The sequence below is a fragment of the Parus major genome, chromosome 4, assembly GCF_001522545.3.
Source record: "Parus major isolate Abel chromosome 4, Parus_major1.1, whole genome shotgun sequence".
NCBI classification, from domain to species: domain Eukaryota; kingdom Metazoa; phylum Chordata; class Aves; order Passeriformes; family Paridae; genus Parus; species Parus major.
In genome coordinates this window covers 3611386-3635490 of record NC_031771.1, presented here as the reverse complement: position 1 = coordinate 3635490, position 24105 = coordinate 3611386, and the positions used below count along the sequence as shown (strand labels likewise).

The 24105-nt window shown below is 45.1% G+C and overlaps 1 protein-coding gene across 3 annotated transcripts in view; it reads left to right on the top strand.

Moving 5' to 3' along the window:
• The window catches only part of LOC107203289 (bifunctional heparan sulfate N-deacetylase/N-sulfotransferase 4), a 67732-nt gene extending 44616 nt beyond the window's left edge, over window positions 1-23116 (top strand). For 2 of the 3 annotated variants that reach the window (XM_015625151.3, XM_015625152.3), the window contains 11 exons: window positions 135-320; window positions 1210-1338; window positions 12093-12275; window positions 13175-13271; window positions 13370-13493; window positions 14371-14545; window positions 15523-15693; window positions 17012-17121; window positions 19966-20068; window positions 20318-20961; window positions 23034-23116. In XM_015625151.3, coding sequence (XP_015480637.1) covers window positions 135-320; window positions 1210-1338; window positions 12093-12275; window positions 13175-13271; window positions 13370-13493; window positions 14371-14545; window positions 15523-15693; window positions 17012-17121; window positions 19966-20068; window positions 20318-20437 — 1398 coding nt within the window. In that variant the 3' untranslated portion in view covers window positions 20438-20961; window positions 23034-23116. The remainder of the gene's footprint in view (window positions 1-134; window positions 321-1209; window positions 1339-12092; window positions 12276-13174; window positions 13272-13369; window positions 13494-14370; window positions 14546-15522; window positions 15694-17011; window positions 17122-19965; window positions 20069-20317; window positions 20962-23033) is intronic. The other variant, XM_015625153.3, reaches the window with a different exon arrangement.
• Window positions 23117-24105: the final 989 nt, after the last annotated feature.

Genomic DNA, 24105 nt, shown 5'->3' with positions numbered 1-24105 from the left:
GGGTGATTCCAACTCAGTGTAGGGACAGCAACTTCTCCAACGCCGCTGTGTGCAGGGAAAAAACCCAAACCAACTCAGAATAATGGCTGGTGGGGTGTTTTTTCCTGTGTTCCTAACCGTGTCCATCCCTCCAGGAGCACGGCATCCCGACGGGCATGGGCTACGCGGTGGCTCCGCACCACTCCGGGGTGTACCCGGTGCACATGCAGCTCTACGAGGCCTGGAAGAAGGTGTGGCACATCCGCGTCACCAGCACGGAAGAGTACCCGCACCTGAAGCCTGCACGGTACAGACGGGGCTTCATCCACAATGGCATCATGGTACACTGCATTTCCATGTTCATAGCAATAGTAGTGCAGGGAACCCCAGGGGGGCTCCTCGGACTGAGCGCCTCGAGTTTCCCTTAGAATTCCCTGGGATCCAGCAGCTGTAAGGATGCCCGAAGAGAGCCTTTGTTAGGTGGTTTAAAAGAGGGGGGAAAACAGAGTCAAACAGACTGAGGCAACTGCAAAAGTACTCCTCAAACTAAATGTGCTCGTGGTGCCATCGACGACCAACTCTCTGAAATGATTAAACTGCCTAAGACCTCTGTTCCCAGCTCCGCTTCATCTTTATGCATGAAGGGATTAGAGAGCCATCAGCTGGGAAGGTGAACAGGTGGAAGTAATCTCCTTCAGCACTTCTGCAAGGCTGAAGTTTCAGCTCTGCTCCTGAAATTCTCAGAGCCAGGGCTGGGATACCTGCCTGACTCTTAGAGCCTGTGCACTCTTGGGAGGGGAGAGGAGGCTTCTCTGAAAAGTGCACAGAGGACAGGAAAACTTACCAAGTCCTTTGGCCTGTCCTACCAGCCAGCTGCAAACCTCGAGATTGGGTGTGCTAAAGTGAACTTACAAATATTCCAAGGGGTGGTTTGAAGTCCCACAAGCTGATCTGAATATTGCCCGTGCATACCAAGTCAAAATTGTCTTCCCCTAAACAAGGCAGAGGGAGTGTCTCAAAAATTCCTGCAGGGTACATTTACTACTGGAACTGACTGAAAATCAGCAGTGTTTTTACACATGTGCCCAAATGCTCTGCTAAATGTAGCTTTTGGTTGCTGTTTTAATTGCACAAAAAATAAAAAAATATTGAATTAAGGGAAACAAAAGTCCTTCCCCAGGCTGATTATGTCACTGCAGTACCTGTAAGCTCCTGTTCTTTTGTTCCCAGGTGCTCCCTCGACAGACCTGTGGTCTTTTCACTCACACTATTTTTTACAAGGAATATCCTGGCGGTCCTCAGGAGCTGGACAAAAGTATCCGAGGAGGTGAACTCTTCCTCACCATTCTCCTGAACCCTGTAGGTACCTTCTTGGGCTCTTTTTTTGGATGTGCTGACTAACAGGGAGGGAGGAAGGAGGGAGGAAGGGAAGGAGATCAGGTTGGGAAATAAAAACCAGGATCACTTGCTCAGAGGTAACAAGCAGTTTAAGCAGAAAACGTCTTGTCTGCCAATTTCCAGCTACAATTGTACATACAACAATCACCTGGAAAATCCATTCATTCCAGCTCCCTATTGTTTCTCAGCCTGAAGCCAGGTCCCCCTGAGAGACCTGTCTGAGGCTGAAACTAACCCCTGAGGGTAGAAAAAACTAATCTTGTTCATTTTTTACCTTTTTTTTCGAGATTGGCTCCTCAGGCCCTCCTCATACAGCTCAATGGAAACCCCAAGGCTCAGGCCTGATATCATTCCTCCACCACCAGCTCCTAAAAATAGGTTTTGAGCTGCTAAAAAACTGACTGATGCCACTTAAGACAGGAGCCTAGAGGTGTGAAGATGAAGGGAAAGAGCCCCAACCCCCCCATATATCAATTATTTTCTTCTTGTCATTGTCCTCCCTCCTTCCCTTTCCACCCAACAAGCTGCACTAGGCACAAGATAAATGTCCCTTGTCTTGCCAGGTGGCCTCATTTTCACTGAGTTTAACCTTCAGTCCTCATTGACTACTCTGCAGAGCTACAGAAACCTCAGGTGGGGCTGACTCTCAAATCCAGGTCGCTTTTATTTAGACATCTAAACTTAGATTTTTGGTATTATACAGTTAGATGCTTATGAGTGAACATTTTGCCTGGGTAAGTTGGTGTCCTGAGTCAGATTCAGTGGTCTTAAAGAAATGGGACAATCCTATCAGGAATTTTTCTTTATCATACACATGGCACCTCAGCTGAGAATAAAACAGATCCCTCTTCCTTTTCCTGTCTCCCCATTACTTGCAGTTCTCTCAGGCTGGCTTTTCTTCCCATCCTGAAGTGCAGCTTGGAATTCACACTGAGCTTTATCACAGTTGGATGAATACCTGTGCATTTCTCACTTATGTGAAGATTTCCTCAGATTTGGGCAGTGCAGCAGAGCATGTAGAGCTCCTTCCCCCATGAGCAATGCTTACAACAGCCCAAATTCTTCAGCCCATTTATGTCCCAGTAACCTGAGAACCCTGTAGATATCGGTGGTGGTATTTGAAAATACTGCAATCATCAACTTTTGATTAAAGAACTTTTCCAAAGCTTTATAGAAACTCTGTCCCTTCCTCAGGTCGTGGTTAGCAGTTTCAGCAAATTTATTACAAATACATCTTAAGCTCAAATACCAAAAGTGTTTGTGCTTCCATGAGGCAATGCCACACAGATGGTTAAATTACCAAGTGCCCAAGGGACACTGCATGGGAACAAAGTTTGCAGAGAGATTGTCAAGGGGATCTTCTGATGGAATTTTTTTTAAATGGCTTCTACTGAATATTCTGTGGCTCAGAGAGATCTTTTCACTTCCTAATTTATGAATCCTGAAGATGAGTCATGTCTGGCAGAGATGATTTAGTAGTAGGCAGAGGAGGGATAAATTCCACCAAGACAGACAGAAATCAAACCAACTTCCTTGGAGTTTTAATGAGGGTTGCAAGAATCCCAGGCAGACCTTTCCAGAATCCAGCTAAGGCAGCAGGCTGCTCAAGTCTGCACTTTGGGGTACTTACACTTTGCATAAACTCTTCAAAGCAAAGCTCATTATGGTTACTGGGGAAGGCTCAGCAAACAGACTGGGCTTGACATAAACCCAAATAGTGAAACTCTTTCAAAGGTATCAATCCAGCTCCCTTCCTGAAGGGTTTCCTTCCTTTGGAGGCTTAGAACAATCACAAGGAGCCTCAGATATCTGTGCAAATAAGAAATAAAAATACAGTTTGGGGCAGAAAATTAAATATTATCTTCTTGGACTTCTGCTTTAGTATTTGATACAAGCGAGAAAAAATTCAGCTAAAAGTTTCTTATCTCCCTTGCCAGACCAAAGCTGGATGTTCAATCAAAGTTATAATCATTTTTGATGTTATTTACTATGTGGTTTGAAAAACATCAAAACTCAGTTAGTTGCTCAATCTTAATTAGGACAGACCTCCCAAAAGCTGTAGCATCAGCACTTGCACAGCAGCAGTGAAAAGAGAGCAGCAGAACCACCACTCTCACTAGAAAGAAGAGGAAAAAAAGACATCTAAAGCTTCAACCAACCCAAATGTAAAAAAGCCTTACAAAACTGGTTTTGTGTCCAATCTAATTTTGATAGCAAACCTAAACTTGTCCCAAGACTAAGATTCTTGTGACAGCATAAATATCTCTATTAAGTGTAGTTAGATCTTAAGGCAAGAAAACGTGTAATTACTCAAAAAATTGCATAGCTACTCATATCTTCAAAGCCAGGAATGCAATACCAAAGAGCATCAGACAAGAACACCATGTCCTTAATAGGAAAATAACACCACTCAGCTATGTCAATATGGTAGAAAATTTTCTGGTTCTGAACAGCATTGGGAAGAAATATTTAGGTTTTCTGCAGGTGTGCAGCATTCCACAGCTCCAGCAGCAGAAGCAAAGTCAGCCTGAAACCCATAAAAATTTATTTTCTGTTTAAAACTATTTTGAACAGCATGATGTCATCTTTTCCTCAACCTTCCCAATTCTGTACAACTTTCTGCAGTGCTTTGAGGTGCTTTTAATGATATTTTTTTAACATTTGCTTCACTGGGTTATATAAGATGAAAAAACACTTATGGCATTTCAAGCAGTTCAACATTTCAGTTATTTTCAGCCTTTTTAGAATTCTACCTCTCATTATTTGCTTAGCTTAATTGTGCTTTAAAATAACTTTTTCTTCTCACAGACAATGTCCTTAAGATCTCCCTTCCTCACTGTTGGCTTCACCAGTGCTGTTCCACCTTCTTTTCCTTTTAAACATCTCCCCATGAACTCTCCAGGCACTTCTGGTTTTGCCAAGTTAACCAGCAGTAAAAGCAGCCTGGATTTTATTGGAAAGGGAGTTTGGTGTGGAAGCTGTGGTGTGCCAAGGTATTTTGTGAGGCTCCCAGCAACTGAAACCATGACCAAACACGGAGCAGGAGGTGGGGAGAGCAAATGGGATGAAAAGAGCAAATCCCTCTCTTGGCTTCCAAATATAACCCATCGAAATTCACAATTAAAAGCGACCCATTTGTAACGTGCAGTCTCTCCAAAGCTGAAATTCTTTCAGCAGAAAACCAAAACAAAGCAGGTTTCCCAAAAGGAAAGTTAGAGAACTCCATTGGAGTTGAAGTTTTCAGGGGGGTTTTTCCACATCCAAATGTCAGGCTCTAAAGCGAGTGGGTTCTCTGACCGCTGCCCTTCATTCAGTCTCCCGGCAAAAGCCGTGACACGTTTAATGCTTTTACAAACTGTTCTATTTATCACCTCTTCAGCATCCACAAGGTCTCCCACTATCTTCTTTGATGGCTCCTCTCCTTCCCTCCCCTGCTCCACAGGCCATAAACAACAGCCATAAACATTTAACAGCCAAGATAAGCTAATAAATACAGCCCTAAATATTATTGCCTCTACAAACAACAGCGAGAGAGTCATTTCTCCTAAAAAAAAAACAACAAAAAACACCTCTTTAAACCAGAGAGCTTTTTATTAAGCCAGCAAGTGACAGCACAAAAGGCTCCTCAGTCAAACACTGCAGCAAAAATCAGTGTAAGGGGCTTTGAGGAGAAGCAGCAGCACCCACCGGCCTGGTTGAGCAGGCAGTCAATTGGATTTATTTGCCCATGTGATGCATTTTTTTCCATTACCTCTTCACCTTGAAAAGCTTTAGGATAACCCAGAATCCTGCCTCCCCTTTCTGCAGTGCCCTTCCTACTCTTCCTTTCTCTCCTTGTTACACAGGATTTTGCCTGGGCTGACTCTTCCTTTCCCCCTTCCTCTCTCAGGGTGTTTTTATTCCATCTCCCACTGAACTCCTCTCCATGGTTTCACCATAAAAATAGGCACAAGACATTTTTCTCCATATTTTTGAACACAGAAGCCTCCCTACTCTAGATTTACACTTGCCTCACCTCAGAGGATCTAGAGCCAGGCATACCCTGCACCACATTTGGCCCACAAACCCACCCAAGTACCACGTATTTGCAGCTGACAGATCAGGTTAAAAATGGAAAAAAAAGCAGAAAAAGGGACAAGTCAAACACTTCTTCAGGCTTCTCTTCCCACTTCAATCAAACACCCCTAAGAAGCTTTAACCAGAGGTGAAATGTGGCAGATGAATTTCAGGAAGATTAGCTGCTTTTATTTTTTTATTTTTTTTTTGTGGGAATTTGGTTGTCGAGAGCGAAATCAGACCTGTGATTGAAAAGTAACTTTGAACTCCCCTCAGCAGAAGCTACAGGCAGCCCATAATAATGTACATTATTATTCTAACTCCCTCAGAAGTGGCATGGGACGCTTTTAATTCTGAAGGCCACTTAAAGGCATTTCCATTTTTAAACTCTCACCGTGACTAAAGGGTTATTGCTCATTTCCAGCCTGTTCGAGCTACATTCTCCACGTCCCGCTTGTGCCACACTTGGAAGATTTTGTTCTTGTTCCCTGCTCTCTCTCTCTCATCACAGACAGAGTAGAATCACACATTATTGCTTTGGAATATTAAAAGTAAATGCAGAGAGGGGTTAATTTATAGCTTCCACAAGAGATTTGGGAATGTTATTATGGAACATCTTGAATGTTGCTAATATTTTTCTTTTTATTTGCTTTGTTTCTCTGAGCATAGCTATAGAAAGAATAAAAAATAACCTTGGGCATTGTAGGATATGTGCTGCAATCCAAAAGCAATTCACAGTGCAGCTCTGCTGAGGGCCCTGTGAGCTGAGCATCTCAGCACATTTCAGGGACAGGAAAAGGCAGGCAGGCAACCTCCCCACTAAAAAATGTCAATATTCGTGGAGCTGCAATTATCAGGGTACAGCCACAGGGACGGGTCCCTCTCGGAGCTGACAAGAGGGAAAGGTTCATTGGACCAAATGAAAAGGGAGTTTTGTTAACAAGTTACATCAGAATTTATCTTAATGGTCATGAACACACCAAATCAACCCTGACCTTCCTCACATTTTTTAATCATTTCCCCCCCTCAGTAAATTATTATTTTTCCTGCTCATCCCACATGGCTGCACAGAGCTTCTACAGGGAAATATTATCCCATGGAAACTCAAGCCTTCAGCAGCATATTTAGAAACTAATTAGCTTGAAACCCAGAGCATGAGCAAAGTATTTCAAGGATAGCACATCTCCTTTCCTTCTTTCATGACATTTCCCTGCTTGTTGAAAGCTGCTGCTTTTTGCTATTTTTCCACAAGTCCTTCCCAGCAAGTTGGGTGATGGCAGAAATAGCAATAAACGACGGTGTGTCAACAAGGGGGGTACCGGGGATGGAGGGAAAGCATCTTTTACCTTCATACACACACCATGCAAAAATTTATTCAAGTGTCAGGAGCAAGCCTTTCAGGTGAAAACAAGCTGACTCAGAACTCTGTGATTACTGAAAATGAATCCTTAATAGAAGTAAATGGACAAGAAGAAAATTTCCTCGCTGTGTTCGCCGCTCAAAATTAATTGGAAAGCGGCTGATTTGAGAATATTATATCCTCTAGTGAACTGAAAATGCTGCCCTTTTCTTTTTTTTTCCTCTGAATCCAAGAGTGGAGAATTAAATTAACTCTGAGGTTTGTTTGCTCAGAGTAGGCCACCAAACTGGATTAATTAATCATCATTTATGAACACTCTATAACCCAGAGCAATCAGAAAACTGCTAAGATAGCAACATGACAGTACAACTGTTATAAAAACAAATGATAAATCTCCTGTATCTCCAACCTATATCCATTTTCCAGGCATTTCTTTGCAGTCCAAAAGAAAATATCCTGGTGAAAACTCTTAGTGTTTATAGGAGTGCTCTGAATAAACAGAATGATTTACACTTGCTCTGTAACTTGGGCAGGGTCCTGGGCAGTCATTTCCACAGGGAATGCCAGGATTGCATTGCCTTGCTCTACCTGGAGTTTACAGAGTGTCGTGTCACAGATAAAAAACATTAATTATCCCATCATTCCAAGCACAATTAGAAGCAAATCTTAATTTACCACATCTCTAAGGAGAAATGGCAGAGAAACTGTCATCTATGGGCACTTATCCAAACTCATCATTATTTGGGCTTCTTCTTGCCTGGATGTGCCTTGTCCTCCACAGCTCTGCCTCATGTTCAGCTTGACCTAAGCCAGCAGTACCCAAAACCATTGCAATCTGCTTTATTTCCTTAATTTGAACTTGGGTTTATTCTCAAGTCTGAACTCAACAGATATTGGCATTTTTTTTTGAGAGAGTTTATAGTCTAAGGAAGTCTTTTCAATGAGAAAACACAGATGGCAAGAAAACAAATTCCTATATCATGAATTTCAGTAGAAAATGGAAATAACAAGAGGATTGAATTGCTGTAGACTTCTGCAAAGGCTTCCTGGGGCCCACAGATGTGAGCTGCAGCAGCGCATTTGGGCAGAATTCATTTAGCTTTGGCCACAATTAGCTGTGCTGCTGATCACTTACACAAGTGTGACAAATGAACGGCCATAAAACATCCATTCACATTTCCCACCCTCACGCAGCTACACGCCAATTGCACAAATTCATCAAAGGCAGCAGTTATTTTTTCACAGCCTCTGAACACATGTGCTAACAGTAAAAAAAAATACCAAAAAAACTAAAATAAATCCCATTATTTTCTAATTGCAGGCTTAAAAAAAAAAATACATAATTAATATAAATAACTAATGGATTTGAACTTCTCAACCCATTTTCTTCATCTGGGACCCCACCATCTGTGGTGTCAAAAATGTGTATGACCCAAAGAACAGCGGCTGTGTTGGAATGTGCTCCTGATTTAGCCTTTATTTTAGAGACAAAACTAGGAGAGATAATAGAAAAAAAACCCCAAAATATCAAACCTAGCAACTGTATCCTCAGAAGGAAAGGAACAAGGCACAGGATTGTTCTGTCAATACTAAGGAATTCATTTAATCCTGCCAACTAAACAATGGAAAAGCAGAAAGCGGTCCCGGGTAAATGAGAAACAATTTTGCTCTTCCAATAGGGAATTTTAAAACAACATAGAGGCTCTACAGCATTTGTACAGCTGTCCCAAGGCCACTTCCCAGCACTGATGGACAGCAGCTTCCACTCCCATCCTGGGAGCGCTCGGGGTGGAGAGCAGACACAGGAATGAATACGGGCATGGGAAATAAAATGCCTTTCAGTGGTTTTGTTTCCCCTTCAATCAAAGGCAAAAATGCTTCTGCCCAAACACTGACTTCGTTGCTTTCTTTAGAGATAGTAAATTTGGAAAATATTTGATTATCCTGTCAAGAACATTAAAGTATAAACAGATGTGCAGAGTGAAAAGAGAGGAAAAGTGAGGGAAAAAAAAAAATCAAGATATTCAGGCATATAAATGAATTTGCTTCTGCAGCAGAAGGGTGATGAATATGAATAGTGCTGAATTCTAGGGAAACCATTTGTCATTATTAAAATTAGTGCTTTGTCAACACAAACTCCAACTCCAGCTTCCTCTTAGCCTCACAAGCAGCTGCATTACAGGATTCATCATCAGGGACCGGGGCTCTGGCTCAGGAGGGATGAGCCTGGAGATCCGTAACAGGAGAGGCTGCTGGGGTGGGAGAGCCGCTCCAGACTGGAAAAGGCACTGCCATGGCCAGCCTGGCAGAGATGAGCACATGAAAACCTGGCAGGTCTGCATCCCCCAGCTCTGCCACCCCGTTTGCACAGCCAGAAATCCAAGGGGCAGAACTCATTCTGGTGGATTTGGAGCGGGAAAAACGCACCCAAACATTCTGGCAAGAATGCCCTGCATCGCCTGACATGGCTCTGTCACACACGAGGCCCAGCTACACCGCTCCCATTAATTCCTCCCTTCTGGCAAATCTTATTAAGAGGTGAAAAGGCAAGGAAATAAAGCCTCTAAAGACAATGAGCATCGATTTCCTCTCAGAACAGGGGAATTCCCACATGACACCCATTCCTGGCTCCTGGGCTTTCCAGCAATGGGCCAGGGCCAAACAAGCAGCAGGAGGAAAGGACCTAAAAGGGAACATTGACCCTATTTAATTATGGAATGGCTGAGAGGAGGAGGAGGTGGAACACATTCATACCTAAGTTTGCTAATGGATTTTTTCATTGCAAGTGCTTGATAGATGAAGAGGGAGAGTTACAGATATCAACAGAAAAGAATCAGCCAATATCTTATTCCCAACAAGGGATTGCCATCCTTGAGATGTGCCCTCCAGAGGCAGGTGGCTAGCCTTTGTCTGAAAGCATGCGCTTTTAGCTAAGTCTGTGATAGGTTTGGCAAACACAGAATGAAAAAAAAGCTCTTAGTTCTGATTTAATAGGGCTGTGCATCCAGAGCAAGCACACAAACTCTAAGCACAGAAGGCAGTTGCAAGGCACTGGTTTATATTCCAATAATCTTTCTAAAATGCCCTTTTTTCTCTCCACTAGCTGCTGGAGGTTCATTTTCTCTATAACACAAGCCTGCACATACAAATGTTCTGTATAGAAAAAACAATGTATATCTCAATTCTAGATCTAAGTGATGTGGAATAGCCCTAGGAACAAAAAACCACAGAGAGAAACGGTGCCATGGTCCTGCCATTACTTTACAAACAACCTGATAACATCCCTGCTCTAAACATGAACAGTTAAAACCCATCACCTCTCATCCCCTGTGATTTGGAGATAGATGGCAAAGAATAAAATCCAGTTTTATTCACAAATAACACATCATATCTGAGGGTTTTTCACTTCCAAAAAGATCAAGAGTACAAAAGTAGTCAAGAGAAATGTCCGAGATCTTTTGAGTCCATGAAGATGGATTAATTGGATCTTTCCAATTGGTTTGCAGCCTAATGAAATTCCTAGAATAACCTAATATTCCTCTCTTACAAGAACATTTTAACATTAAAAACCATCTCATCCATTTTGAAGTGTAAACAAAGCACAAAGAGCACACAGATTTACTTGCATACTTCATTTACTGCAATAATACCAAATGTCATTGGCAGACCCTTTAGCACTCATCAAACAAACGCTCCAGAGACAAGGTGATATTCTCCATCAACATTTCCTGAGAGTGCTTTCCTTTTCATCACTTTAAAACACTTTGCAGGAAAAACTTTTCACATTTACAGGAGTTAAACTAACAAGGATGTGTTTGTGTTGGCTGGGGGCTTATTTCATGAGGAGTGGCTGATTTATTACTTTCCTGATAAGTTTCTAGGCTACTACACAGAGACATGCACCAAGTCCAGGGTAATTTTAAGATTCACTCTGTTTCACAGCAAATACTTGGGGTCACAAAACACTCAGGCACTGGAATACACCAAATCAATCCACAGGAGAAACCAACTTGTACAGTTTCCACAGAAAAAATCAACTTGCACAGTTTCCAATCTCTGCTTAGCTGAGGCCCAGAGCAGAACAAAAGTGAAGAAAAAATTCCCTTCTGTAGCATAAAGTGTGCAAAATGCAAACCCACTGCAGATAGGCTGTGAGGGACCCTTTCTCCTAAGCTCCATCTGCCTCTCCCTTGGAGAGGTACTGAAAGCCCTGATAAAAATTTAACAAATTAATGGACATGTTTCCCAGTGCTGGGGGCTGAAGATTAAAGAAGCACCACCCTGGCACAGCGAGAGGGTGAGAGCAGGGGGCTGGTGGCTTCTTCTCCTTGTGATGTTCTAGGGACAAGATTGGGATAACAGAGCAGAAGCTGGAGGGAAAGCTTTCTCCTCAAGTGAATCACAGCTAAAATCCTTCCCAAGACACACAGAGAAGTATTTCAGAGCCTATCTCCAGCATATCTGACCCACACTCCAAGCTCCGAAGGAATGCTGCCTAAGCACTGTCCCCCACGCCTGGGCTGTGCAAGGTGTCACTCAAACCACATCCAGCTACCCTCCAGCCCTTTAATTCAATTAATTTTTAATTAAAAAAAATCAAAATTCACTGACCTGAACAAGATTCTTCCAAAGGAGAAAGGTGCACGTGTAATCCTGCAACCTCTTCCCTACCGAAACTTCACCCACTCCTAATCATCCCCACCTGATAACAATTAGAGACACAATTACCGCTCTGCAAAGCAAACCATTAACCTGGAAATCAGGTGTCCTCAATGCTGATAGCTAATTTCTTCAGAATGAGGTGCTTCAGTCCCCCAAACCTGCCTGCAGCTGTAATCAGGTTTCACTGTCAGTCCATCCTGTCTCAGGCCAATGCGCTAAAACATCCAAGTGACAACATTCGGTTTGGTGCCATCTTCATAAAAGTAAATAATGACAACCTACAGGCAAACCAGCCACAAAACTCAGTTTAATCACCTCTTGGAAAGAAAATGCTGGGAAATACATTTGTCACATTATTTCTTTAAACTCTCTTTATCCTTCTGAGATAAATCATGAGATCTACAAGGCAGTGGCCACGTGAAGGCTGATAAAAAGAAAGAAGTTATATCAGCTTTAAGGAGAAAAAAAAAGACAGAGATACTTAGCTGAGATACCATCATTCACAAAGCCTGGGAGTGTTTGTGTGGCAGAATTTATTCCCCTCCTTACAGCCATGCTATTCTAGGCAGCACTGGGGTGAGGCAGTATATTGGATTTCTTGGTGTGCCCTGCCTGAAAGTCTCCTCTTGTCCCCCAGATCAGCATTTTCATGACCCACCTGTCCAACTATGGGAACGACCGCCTGGGCCTGTACACCTTTGCCAACCTTGCCAGCTTTGTCAAGAGCTCCACAAACCTCAAGCTGCAGACGCTGCCCCCCGTGCAGCTGGCTCAGAAGTACTTCGAGCTCTTCCCCGAGCAGACAGACCCTCTCTGGCAGGTAAAGTCACCTCCCCTTCCTCCTCCAGCTGCAATCCACAAACAAGCATCTTTTAAAAAGCCTTTTTTTAAGGGTGGGAATGTGATCCCAGCGCTGCAGTTTAATGGTTGCACACACCTGCCTCTTCTCTGAACCGGAACACCGTGAGCCACCTTGTGCCTTTGGCCAGGCAGGCATAAATCCAGGGTGGCATCAAGGAAACCTGAGCAGTTATTTAGGGCTTTCACTGGCAAAAAGGTGCAGAAAATTTCCCCTATTCTTTTATGGCCCAGCTACAAAGGAAGTATAAATCTATAATATTTCCACTGGGCCGCAGCAATTCCCATCAGTTAATGATTTTCTCCGTCATACTTTGTTAATTTGATTCCCCAGCAAAGCGTATGCTCTGCTACCAGCCAACACTATGCAAAAGCAGCATCTGTATGATAACTGCTTTGAAGAGGCAGCCAGTCCCAACCTCTTCTGCAGGGCCTTTTGTTCCCAGGTTTTTATTTTGCATTCATAGGTAGTAGAAAGATAAGGAGATGAATAATATCCCACATCCCTATTTTGTCCTTCCCTTTTGCATTCTCACGTAAATTAAAATTGGCACTAAGCCCCATGCATCCGAAACCATTCTGACAGCTCAAAAAGTAATGCCTCGAAGCTATTCAGAGGTTTCCATTTTAACCTCAAATGGAAACGTGATTAAATCAATGTTTCAATCTTTTTCCTCCCCCTTCTTCTTTTTTTCTGCTAATGACTGAACCTAGTTCTCAGTCATTCCAGACCCTTGTACACGCTCACAGAGGGATTTGGTTACTCAGTGTAGGGCTCTGGCATTAGTGCATAACACTGAGACCCTGCAAAGATTTTGGATCCCCCCAGTGCCATGTCCACAGCCGCCTTTTCTCCTTCAGAACCCGTGTGACGATAAACGACACAGGGATATTTGGTCCAGAGACAAAACTTGCGACCACCTGCCCAAATTCCTGGTGATAGGACCCCAGAAAACAGGTAAGAAACACAAGAAAAGCTTTTAAAAAGTTGCTACAAAGTCAAAGGAGCTCTTTTTTTTTAATATTTCCTAATGGCATCTCTCTTTGTTGGCATAGGAACAACAGCCCTTTATTTATTCCTTCTGATGCATCCTTCCATTATCAGCAATCTCCCCAGTCCAAAAACTTTTGAGGAAGTTCAATTTTTCAATGGCAACAACTACCACAAGGGAATTGACTGGTAAGAAGAATGAGGAAAACGAGGTGCTCATCCTCAGTACATGGAAAACCACAGTGGAACAATTCCAGGAGCGGGTGTGACATCGGTTTAATTGCTGGATGAATCTCTTATGCTTGGAATTATCAGATAGAAAGAGAATCTAATTGGTAATGATGGGACATTTAATCAAGGTCCTAATTTTGTTTAGCTATTACAGTAAGACTTTTCTGAGTTTTCACACAAGTGAATGCAAGAGGCAGCTCTGTCATGAGTTCTGTCTCCACGCTGAATAACATCTCTGTCTTGTCGTGGCTGTAGCTGCACTGACTTAAACTCTGTTCCTCCCAAAGTGGCTTTTCATGAAGTAGGGTTCCATTTATCTCTTCATGAGAATCCATCCAATCAATTTTTAAATGGAAGAGACTATCCAAAGGCAAAACTCAAATCTTGCATTCCGAGAGCGTCCAAAAGCAAAGATATGTCAGTTCCAAAATGAAGTACTTCAACAATGTTAAAATTAAACAGTTTGACATTTAAATGTTGACATTAAATGTTGACATTTTGAAGCTTTTCCCATTTTTTTTTCTGCAGCTAAAACTGAACTCACTCCAAACCGGTGAAAGATATCCCTTTGACGCTGAAGTTATTAGCAAAAATCCCATCCATCACAGGAAAAACCTAATTACCAGACTTCATGAGGGCTTTAGCTATTACCAACACCACCTAAGAGCCAAGATGCATTCCCATTATTCCCATCTGGGCTGAGCTGACAAATTCAATTTTGCTTCTTGAGAATTATGTCTGAAAGTTCACCTTCTCACCCCCCATGAAACGGGAAACACGGGGCCACGACCCTTTTGTGCTACTGCTAATTCTAACAAGCCTCTTCCCCTCCCAGGTACATGGATTTCTTCCCCACTCCTTCCAACATCACCACCGACCTCCTCTTTGAGAAAAGTGCCAACTATTTCCATTCTGAGGAAGCTCCCAAGAGAGCTGCTTCCCTCATCCCCAAGGCCAAGATCATCACCATCCTCATCGACCCGTCCGACCGCGCCTATTCCTGGTACCAGGTAGGGGATTCTTTGCCCCAGGGAATGCACGGTGGAGCCAGTGTGTCCTTGAGTGAGGAGCAGGAGTTGTGGCACAGCACTGGCACCGTGTGGAAGCGGGAGGATGCAGGATGCCAGCTTCTGCACTTGGCACCTGCGACACCGGTGTCAGAAATGATGAAATTTCCCAGCACAGAGCTGCCACCAGCTGGAAACAAACAGTTTAATCTCAATTACAGCTGACAGGGCAGAGAGGGAGAGCAGGGAGATACACAGGGAAAAGGAGCAGGGGCCCAGCCAGGGAATCAGAGCTCTTCCTGCTGCGGATCTGGCCCCGCATCCCTTCCCCCAGCGTCAGCTCAGCAGGGCACAAATGGACCCAGTGTCTCCTGAAGTTTCCAAGGAGCTAAAAAGAGCTGTGTCTGGAGACAGTGGCTTTGTGGTTTTTTTTCTCCTTGGAAACAAAAGCGAGCCTGTTGTTTTCCCCAGGAAACTCCAGGATGCTCTCCCTTGTTTTTTACCGAGCCCACGCCCTTCCGTAACAAAATCCGCACCATTTAAAAATTCTGTTTTTAGCAAAATGTATAGGCACACTCGTGAAATGTGGTGTAGGCATGCACATAAAGGAAACACTAAATGCAGTGTTAAAATGGACTCAGATTGATAATGCTGGAATAAGCAGGAAACACATCATTTCTGATACTGCCAGGAAGTTCTGCAAGGGATAAAGCACGGCCAGGGTCCCGTGTAATGTCTCATTGGCACCTTTACAGCTGCCAAGGCAAAGTAGCACAAGAGTGACTCCTCACGCCCCAGGGGAGCCTTGAGGGAGTGCTGTCCCCACTCTGCTTCCTTGGCCCCCATCCCTCTCCTGCCCGGCAGAGCTGGCGCTGAGCAGGAGCCGAGGGCTGCCAGCACAGCCCTCCTGGCAGCTCCTGCAGGATTCCAGGCTCCATCCCCAGCATCCCAGTGAAAGGTGTTTCAATGTCTCCCACCAGCACCAGCGCTCCCACGAGGACCCCGCTGCCCTGAAATTCAACTTTTACCAAGTGATCACCTGCAGCCCCTGGGCAGCGCCGGAGATCCGGGCGCTGCAGAAGCGCTGCCTGACGCCCGGCTGGTACGCGCTGCACATCCAGAGGTGGCTCTCGCACTTCCCTGCCTCCCAGGTAAGGACCAGGCTCGGCTCCCTGAGCCTTGGCAAGCCCCAAAGGAGTCCCCGAGGCTCCTGCTGCACGAGAAAGCTGCAGCTGCAGCATGAGATGTTGTGGGAAGGTCTGGAAAATTTGCTTAGAAAATGCCAGGGATTTTTCTAAGAAGGGATTTCGTCCTGCTTCCCACTCAGTCCCTGTCATAGAAAGCTTCACATTTATTGGGTCCTGCTATGGAATTGGCCCTTCTCGGGCTGGAGCATAGATTCCTCCTTTTGCCCCCTCTTCCTTCAGCTATTCCATCAAATTGTCTTTTATAACCTTTGCCATGACAAATTCACCTAAAGGCATAGATCTAAAGAGTATCTCCGTCGCTGAAGTCGTAATAAGAAAATAACCTAAAGCAAACATTTCAGTACTACGAAGTACATGCACGGGCACTCTTTATCCAAGCACATGGCCACATGTCAGTAGACAAAGCTGTGAAAAGCTGTTTCACGAGGAGCAAATGAACAAGGATCCCCAGAGACTCCTCTGGGTGAGGCAGAATTTTGCTGAAAGGAGCCGAGTGTCGCCTACTTTGTCAGGAGAAAAACCCACAACAAAAAGAACTAGATTCACTGCCTTCTTGCAATCCTCACTTTTGTTTTCATAGTCTCAGCTGTACTACAGAGAGGAGAAACAGGTCAATCCCATTTCCAGGAGAAGGGAGAAAATTTCAGATAGTCATTTACTTCTTTCTTTCATCTCTGGCCTTTGTACTCTTTCATAAATGGGGAGGGAGTCCTGCCTGCAGCTGCTGAGCTGGTAGCAAGGGCAGTATTGCTCTGGGAGCAAACAGGCCTTGCTTGTCTCCTCCTCACCCACCTCACCCCCATTTACTCCTCCAGAGGAGATGGGGATGTCCTGGCAAACTCTGAGCATGCAAAGGGTGATGAGCATCCCATGCCCTGTTCTACCTCTGCCCTCACCTGGAGCTGCTGCCTTCTCTCCTCAGGATTGCCCACAGACACCTTATAAAACTCAACAATATTTGACATCCTTTGCTTATCTCTTCTTGTCAGAATTCTCTGAGACTCAGGTTTGGCTTGGGAGGTTTAACTCCTGCATTGGAACAAGGTGCACACACAGAGTTGCAAGGTGCCCACCTAGGCAAATACAACTCTATGAAGCAAAAAGTAAACCTAAAAAAAGGAGTTCATCCATATGAATGTTTTTAACCACTGTACAAAGTCAGGTGCTAATTTAAACCCAGGCTGTCACAGAAGTGAAATAATGCCATTATTTTGTTTACCTTGGTCCTGTTTCCAAATAAGTGCCATGTTTACCCCTGCAGTTGCTCATTATTGATGGACAGCAGCTGAGAAGTGACCCTGCTACAGTGATGGATGAAGTGCAGAAGTTTCTGGGAGTCTCTCCTCACTACAATTACTCTGAAGCCCTCACGTGAGTGTATTCCTTTTTTCACCTGCCCTGTGGGATCCCAGGGTGCATCCCCCTCCCACCAGGATGATTATTAATTACAAACAGACAATGCATCAGGACAACCATAACTTTGAAAAGCGTGGAGTCTCCAGGAGCTGAAGCCTGGAGTGTCAGGTGTGGAAAGTTTGGCTTAAGTGTCTTTATCATCCCTGTAGGAGCCTGATGGCAGAGGTTGGGTTAGAACCACTCATTCCCCAATCCCATTTTCCTGTCTGGATTTCCATGTAGGGCTGACACTCCTGCAGAGATTGGGCTGAATTCCCCTCTCCCCTCTTAGTCCAGCAGAAAACTGTAAGGAGCTTTTGCCCTGAGCCTCTGTGTGAGGAGCATCATCTCCTTACAGCCCAAGCCCTGGGATATCTGGGAAGCCTGGCACTGCAGTGGAGGCTTATCCAAGTCCCTGTGCAAGCAGAGAGCACGAGCCAGCACATGGAGCGGGACGCAGAAAAGCCTCTGCTTCACCTTCCCTGCAGGCTGGTCCTGAGGGAAACACAGGCACGGACTTTGTGGCTGCCCCACACTGCTCCTCTCTGCTCACAATTACCATTTAATGGTTCCTCTCCTGGCAGGGTTCAGCTTATTGATATCACAGGTTCAAAGCAAGACATCAGTGCTTAAGAAAGTTGCTCTGCCAAAACCTTTTTCAAGAGGAAGAATTTTGGATTTCAGAACTCAGTCTTTTAAGTCTCTGGTTTCCAAAGCGGATGGAGGGGAGGAGGAGTCTGATCACAGAGCTGAGCTATTGATGTTTGAACAACTCACAACTGCACATCTGCAGTGCCTTCTGCTGGGTTCTTAAAATCCACGCCCACAGACATATATCTTCCTTTCTGGAATGAAATTAAAGTCAGTGGAGTCGCACAGCACGAAGAAATTTGGCCTCTCGTACTGGTTTGGACAGGAAAAATGGATTGTAAACAGATCCATAAAATTATGCGCTCCTTGTTTAGAGGCATCAAGAATGCAAATGTGCTGTGGAAGCACGCAGTTCTGCACAGATTTGGGATGGAAGGGCAAAATGCAGTAAAGTATGTAGCTGCTTTCTGGTGGGGCTTGTCAAAGGGGAAAAGATTGCCTAGGATTGTTCCTGGTCATTACTGCCTGACAACTGCACACCACACATTTTTAAAGGTGTCAGGAAGCAGCCTGAGGAGCCAGTCCTGTGAACAGCACTGAGCTGCAAGTCCATCACCCTGACTAATTATGTGAAAGGCTTGCAGGAGAGTAAAGTCAAGCCAGGCAGAAGGCAGGCACTATCCAGAGCCATGGGAGGGGAGCAGAGGGGACACAGAGGCAGGGCTCGGGGAAAACACAAGGTAAGCAGAATGTGCTTAGGAAAATGTTCTCCCTTGGAGGGCTGCTACATTCTGTCAGAGAATGAGAGAAAGATCCTCATGGTGGCAATTCTTGGCTCTGCCCTCGCAGGCATTCCCTGCCTCTGGCAGCAGGTACTGCCTTCCCAAAACCCTGCCTCTCCCCCAGGCTTCCTCTGCAGGGAAGGGAAGAGAACCAGGTCTCCGAAGATTCCTGCTGACAGCTCTAAAATGCTCCCCTGTAGCTTTAGCCTTAGGGCTATCACTATTTTTAAATAAATACTTCCACTCTGCCCAATTACGCTTACAGAAGCCCTGAGAGTTCTGTGATTCCTGAACGCAGAGGGTTGAATTCAGCCCCAACTGTCTCACCCTCTTTTCCTCTTCCCAAATGTGCACACCCTTTTCATAATATTGAAAACAGTTCCTTCTGAGGCAGGAATATTTTTTGGGGCACAGTTTTGCAGTTTCCCTCTTACCCAGCACACGATATTTTGCTGCTCCTCTTGGGAAATTAATGCAAGGCAGCTAAAGCACTTCACCATGCGAGGAGCAGATGGGGAAGGCCAAAGCAGAAACGAATCCATCATCAATATACCCATTTAATCAATGATTTATTTGTTTTTAATTGGTACTGCTACAGAGACAATTTAGGAAACAAAGGTCAGGCCTGCATTAATAAGCTGGGCAAGAAAAAACCCGGGAAGAAGGCTCACTCTTCTCCTGAAATCCACTCGCTCCTGCACAGCAGCGAACCGCAGGCGCGTCCGTGTCGTACGGAAACCGCAGGCGCGTCCGTGTCGTACGGACGGAGCAGGGGCAGAAAGGTGCTGTGTAACTAATTAACTCAGTGTCCCGGCCAATTACCCTTCCTCCTTCTCAAACATCTGCTGAGTAGCAGGAATGTAGCAGCTTTTGGATGTTTTATGCCTGCTGCAAGTCCCACAGCAATAAATTCCAAACTTAGCGCCACGTGCTGTTCGTTCCTCAGCGAGTGCGTGTTTGCAAGCCTTAATCTAAACCTCTTCTATCTCTGCATTTCAGACATCACAATCAAATTGCATGTCTCTGATAAGGCTGCTGAGACTGTGTTGATGCTACAATGCCGTCTTAGGAAGGAAAATGGTATTTAGATGCAGCGATAAGGGAGCAGCCAACTTTTCAGGAGGGTTAAATCATCAGCACCAACCAGAGCTTCCCTAGGACACCTGCAGATCACCCCGTGTGCTGCACAAGCAGAACAAAAACTACCCAGTGCAGCTAGAGCACAAAGACTCCCTGCTTTTAGGCACTTCCAAGGCAGATCTGTGGGAAAAAAAATGAATCCCCAGAGTTTCCACAGGAAAGGGAAGCTGTTTCCCACTCTGTGCTCACAATTCCAGTCATCTGGAGAGAGATGTGCGCAGCAGTAACTGTGGGCTAACACTGATGTCTCAGGAGCCAGGAGATGTTTCTGTAGCCAGGTCTGTTTAAAAGATATGATTCTCTACAGGTTCGACCCTCAGAAAGGTTTCTGGTGCCAGTTATTGGAAGGAGGGAAAACAAAGTGCCTGGGGAAAAGCAAAGGTCGGAAATACCCACCAATGGACCAAGAGGTAAGGGCTTCTCAAAAATTTGTGGGAGCAGTTCTAGTATTGACCCCAAAGAAAAACGCTGCTTTTCTTTGTCTTTTTTTTTCCCCATTTTTTTTTTAAATTTGTCGTATTTTCACTGGATTGATGTTTTTTAAAAACCAGAAACTCGAGCTTTGAAAGAGAGAGCCCCGAGTGCCCCCCGTGAGAGGGGGAGCAGAGCACCTGTGGTTTCCTCTAACCTGACCTTGCTTTGCTTTTCCCCCCTCGCAGTCCCGAGCGTTTCTGTCCAGTTACTACCGCGAGCACAACGTGGAGCTGTCCAAGCTGCTGCACAGGCTGGGGCAGCCGCTGCCCTCCTGGCTGCGGCAGGAGCTGCAGAAGGTCAGGTAGCACCGGCGGGGACCCGGCCAGGCCCATTCCTGCCCCCTCCGGCTCACTCGGCATCGTCAGGACAGGACCTCACGGACACCGCTCTTCCCAGCAAAAATAAAAACCAAACAAACCCAAGAAACCATAAGAGAATGAACAAAAAAGCCCCAAACCCGAACCCGACGACTGTTCCTATGCAGCTGCTGCCAGCGGAGTAGCATCGACCCCTTTTGTCAGCTGCCAGGAAAGGCCAGGGCGCCGGGCGGGATCCGGAGCGGGATCCGCGCGTGGCCTCGTTCCTCCCTTCACAGAAAGCGCGTGTAGGACGGATGGAGCTCGGATTGACACGTTGCAGTCTGTCAGGACACGGGCAAAGGATGGGAACGTCTCTCGCCGGACTGGGAGGTTGGTCATGCGCTGGGCTCCTGCCACATTCGTTTTCAGATTTTCCCGTTAAATTCCAAGCAGGCCACGTGAGCAGTGTGCTCGCCTGATCATGACGGCTTTGCTTCTGTCTGCAGAGCTCTGAAGCCTTCAGACACTGGGTGAGTCATTTAGGGTCTGAGCCTGCCAAGCTGTTGCAGAAAAATCACTTTTTTTGGGCCTTTTTTTAATGTTTTGGACACAAACTGCAGCCTGCTGAAGCACAAACTCCTTCTGTAGACTTGCATGGAGTTGAAAGGACAAACACAGCCGTTGCATGTCACATATACGTGTGTGACACGTATTTATATCTACAAATCTGAATATCTACCCAGTACAGATCAGCCACACACGTAAACATCTGCTTTCTGTGCCCACAGGGAAATGAAAGGGAGGTTTGCCACAAACATGGCAGGAACTGTGTTGGGTTCTCAGAGCTGCAGGGGCAAGGTCAGCAAGGCAGAAACTCCTTACTTGTCCTGTCTGGGGGTCATTCCTCAAACCTGGAAGGAGTAAACACACGAATTTTTATGCAACAACAAACTCACACTCCCTTATCTTAGAGCACTGCTAACATCACAGATGACTGGAGTGATGAGATCTTTGGATAAGTGAGGCTTGGTCAGAAAAGGGTATCCAAGTGGACCATTTGATAGAATTGTAGCTGTTAAAATGCATTAAATTTGGCTCAGCTTTAATTAAAAGAGGACTGAGTAACTCGTGATTAAAAGCTAAATAAACATGACGTTGGTTTCAGGAGCTTTTCAAGGAAATGAGGCAAACACTAGAGAATCCAGAATTTTTTTTCCTGTTCTTAGCTTTTTATTTAGAAAGAAGTCTGTCTCTCCAACTCTCAGCTCTGTAATGGCACCATGTCCTGAAAATACACGGGATATTTTTATAGCTCGCTGTCATTTTTTAAGTTTGAATGGGCCTTGCATTTCAGCGAGATCTCGTGTTCCGCTGCAAACTGACATTTGAATTGACTTCTTTATGTGTCACAAAGATGAAATAACAGTATTTCCAAGTTTCATTCCCTCCACTTGTAACGGGAGCCATCAGCAGAGAATTTCTCTGGAGCACCGTGTGACAGAGGAGCCTTTGTGAACTGTCTGGAAACGATCTCCTTGGCTCTTATGCCTTTTTATGTCCCTGGCCACATAATTGTTGGGATTCTTACAGGCCAGCAAAACAAAGGCAGCAAAAATGAAACAATTATTCGTGGCAGGAGGGCTGTGGCTGGGAAAGATCCTGCTGCTCCTTCCTTCCTGTTTGTGAGCCACAGGATTCCCGTCCTTCACGTGCCGCAGGCTGTAATTCAGGGGGAGTTTTACCGCTGCAGGGGGGGCTGCAGCTGCAGTTTGCTCCCATTCCCCTGGAAATGAGGATTCCAGGAGCCTGGGCACACCAAGGCTGCCACCCTGCAGGCCAGACCCAGCAGTCAGGGTCCCTGGCAGCAAATTTGACGATTAAAGCGAGGCTTTGGCCCTCGCAAAGCCGCGCTCGCATAATTGAGGTTGGCTTCCAGCGAGAAGCAATCAGAACGGAATCCAAACCCCTCTAAATTATGCATTGACCTCTCAAGGTCTAAAATAAAGTTGTGGGATTAACTGCTCCGAGATGTTGTCTAATAAACCAAATTTCCTCTCTGATAGGGGAGCAGGCTGCCGAGTGTCCCCCAAACAAATTAAAATGGCAGAATTGGAAATTCTTGGGGGAGGAAATGGTTGCGTAATGAAAGCGCCGATGGGTCCAGACTCTCTGATGTGATAATAAGGCAGTGGGGATGTGTCCTGAATACAAAAGCAGGAGCTGAGCGTTTTCTCCTCTTCCTTCCCCCCTCCCCATCTCCTTTCCCTCCCCATTTTGAGCAAAGGGATCAAATGGGGTATGGGGAGCTCATCTTCCCTCTGCTGGGCCACCCCAGGGAGTGGGGAGATAACAACTGCTCACTCAGTTCCCATCAGAAACTAATTATGTTTATAATGGGCTTCAAATGGATGTTTCTAACAGGACTATGAGTGTGAGACATCTGAGTTACATAGATCAGCAGCAGCCACATGGCTGATTTTATTGTGCTTAAATAAGGCTAAGTTTGGGGTTTCTTTTAAATAACTCTGTGTTCATGGGACAGGAATTTCTCTTTCAGACAACATTTCTTACACTGTCTTTATTTTTCTTTTTGTGCTTCCAGTTCATCCTTTTAGTGTGACTGCAAAGGTGTGGACCTGCCCACGGACTCGATTTCTCCATCACTCTCCTAACTAGAAAAGCTGCCAAAAAGAAGTAAGGATTTGCAAGAAACAGATTCTGAAGTGTTCAGTGCTCCAGTGACTGGATAACTTTTATAAGACTTACTGTGATTCCTGTAGTATTTCAGAACAAAAGGACATCTTCTTGATAGAGCTGAGGAAAAAAACTTCACTGTCTTGCCCAAGCTCTTTCGTTTTTTAATTTTTCTTTCCCCTCCTACGTGACGACAGCAAATCCAGTTGAACAAATGCTTGGTGTTGAAGCAGAAGGAATCAAAATAAATTTTGATCACTCAAAGTATTTTTGTTGGGGGGGTGGGGGGTGAGGGGGGGTCAAGGGCTGTATTTGCTGGAATGGTTTTAAATAATTGATGTGCACACACCTGATTATCGGTTCTTCTCACTGCCGCAGAATAAACACTTCTGATGGTGTATTACAGAGAGAGCTTGGCTTCTTTCCTTAAACCCTCTTTCCCATCTCCTGAGCCAAAATCTGCCCTCCAACAGCCTCTGCCATCTATTTCAAACTGTGCAGCTTCCCAGCTCCTCCTGCCTCAGCCTCTCCCCGAGGCTTCCATCCGCCCTCAGCCCAGCAGCCCCAGAAATGTGGGAATTCCTGGCAGTGCCATTGACCTCCTCCTCCTCCTCCTCCTCTTCCTCCCAGGCAGGGCACGTGGACCCAGGCAAGTCTGACCCTTCAGTATTTGTTACACACATTTCTGGGCCTGCACCCCACGGGAGATGCTGCAGCCACAAGCAAACTCTTGCCCCAATTAAAAATTATTTCCTTTTGCTCGGTTTGAGGAATCCTAAAAGGCCCCAATTCCAGCTATTGCAAGTTCTTCAAACTGTACACTCAAATTACAAGACAGATTTTTTTTTTCCCTCCCTACAATCTCATAATGCTTCTATTTTTTTATTATAAAATATTCATTTGTTTTACCGATCCGTGTCAGAATGAGGTTAAATCATACCAGAGCCAAGGATCCTCTCTATGAACCTTCCAGAAGAGCA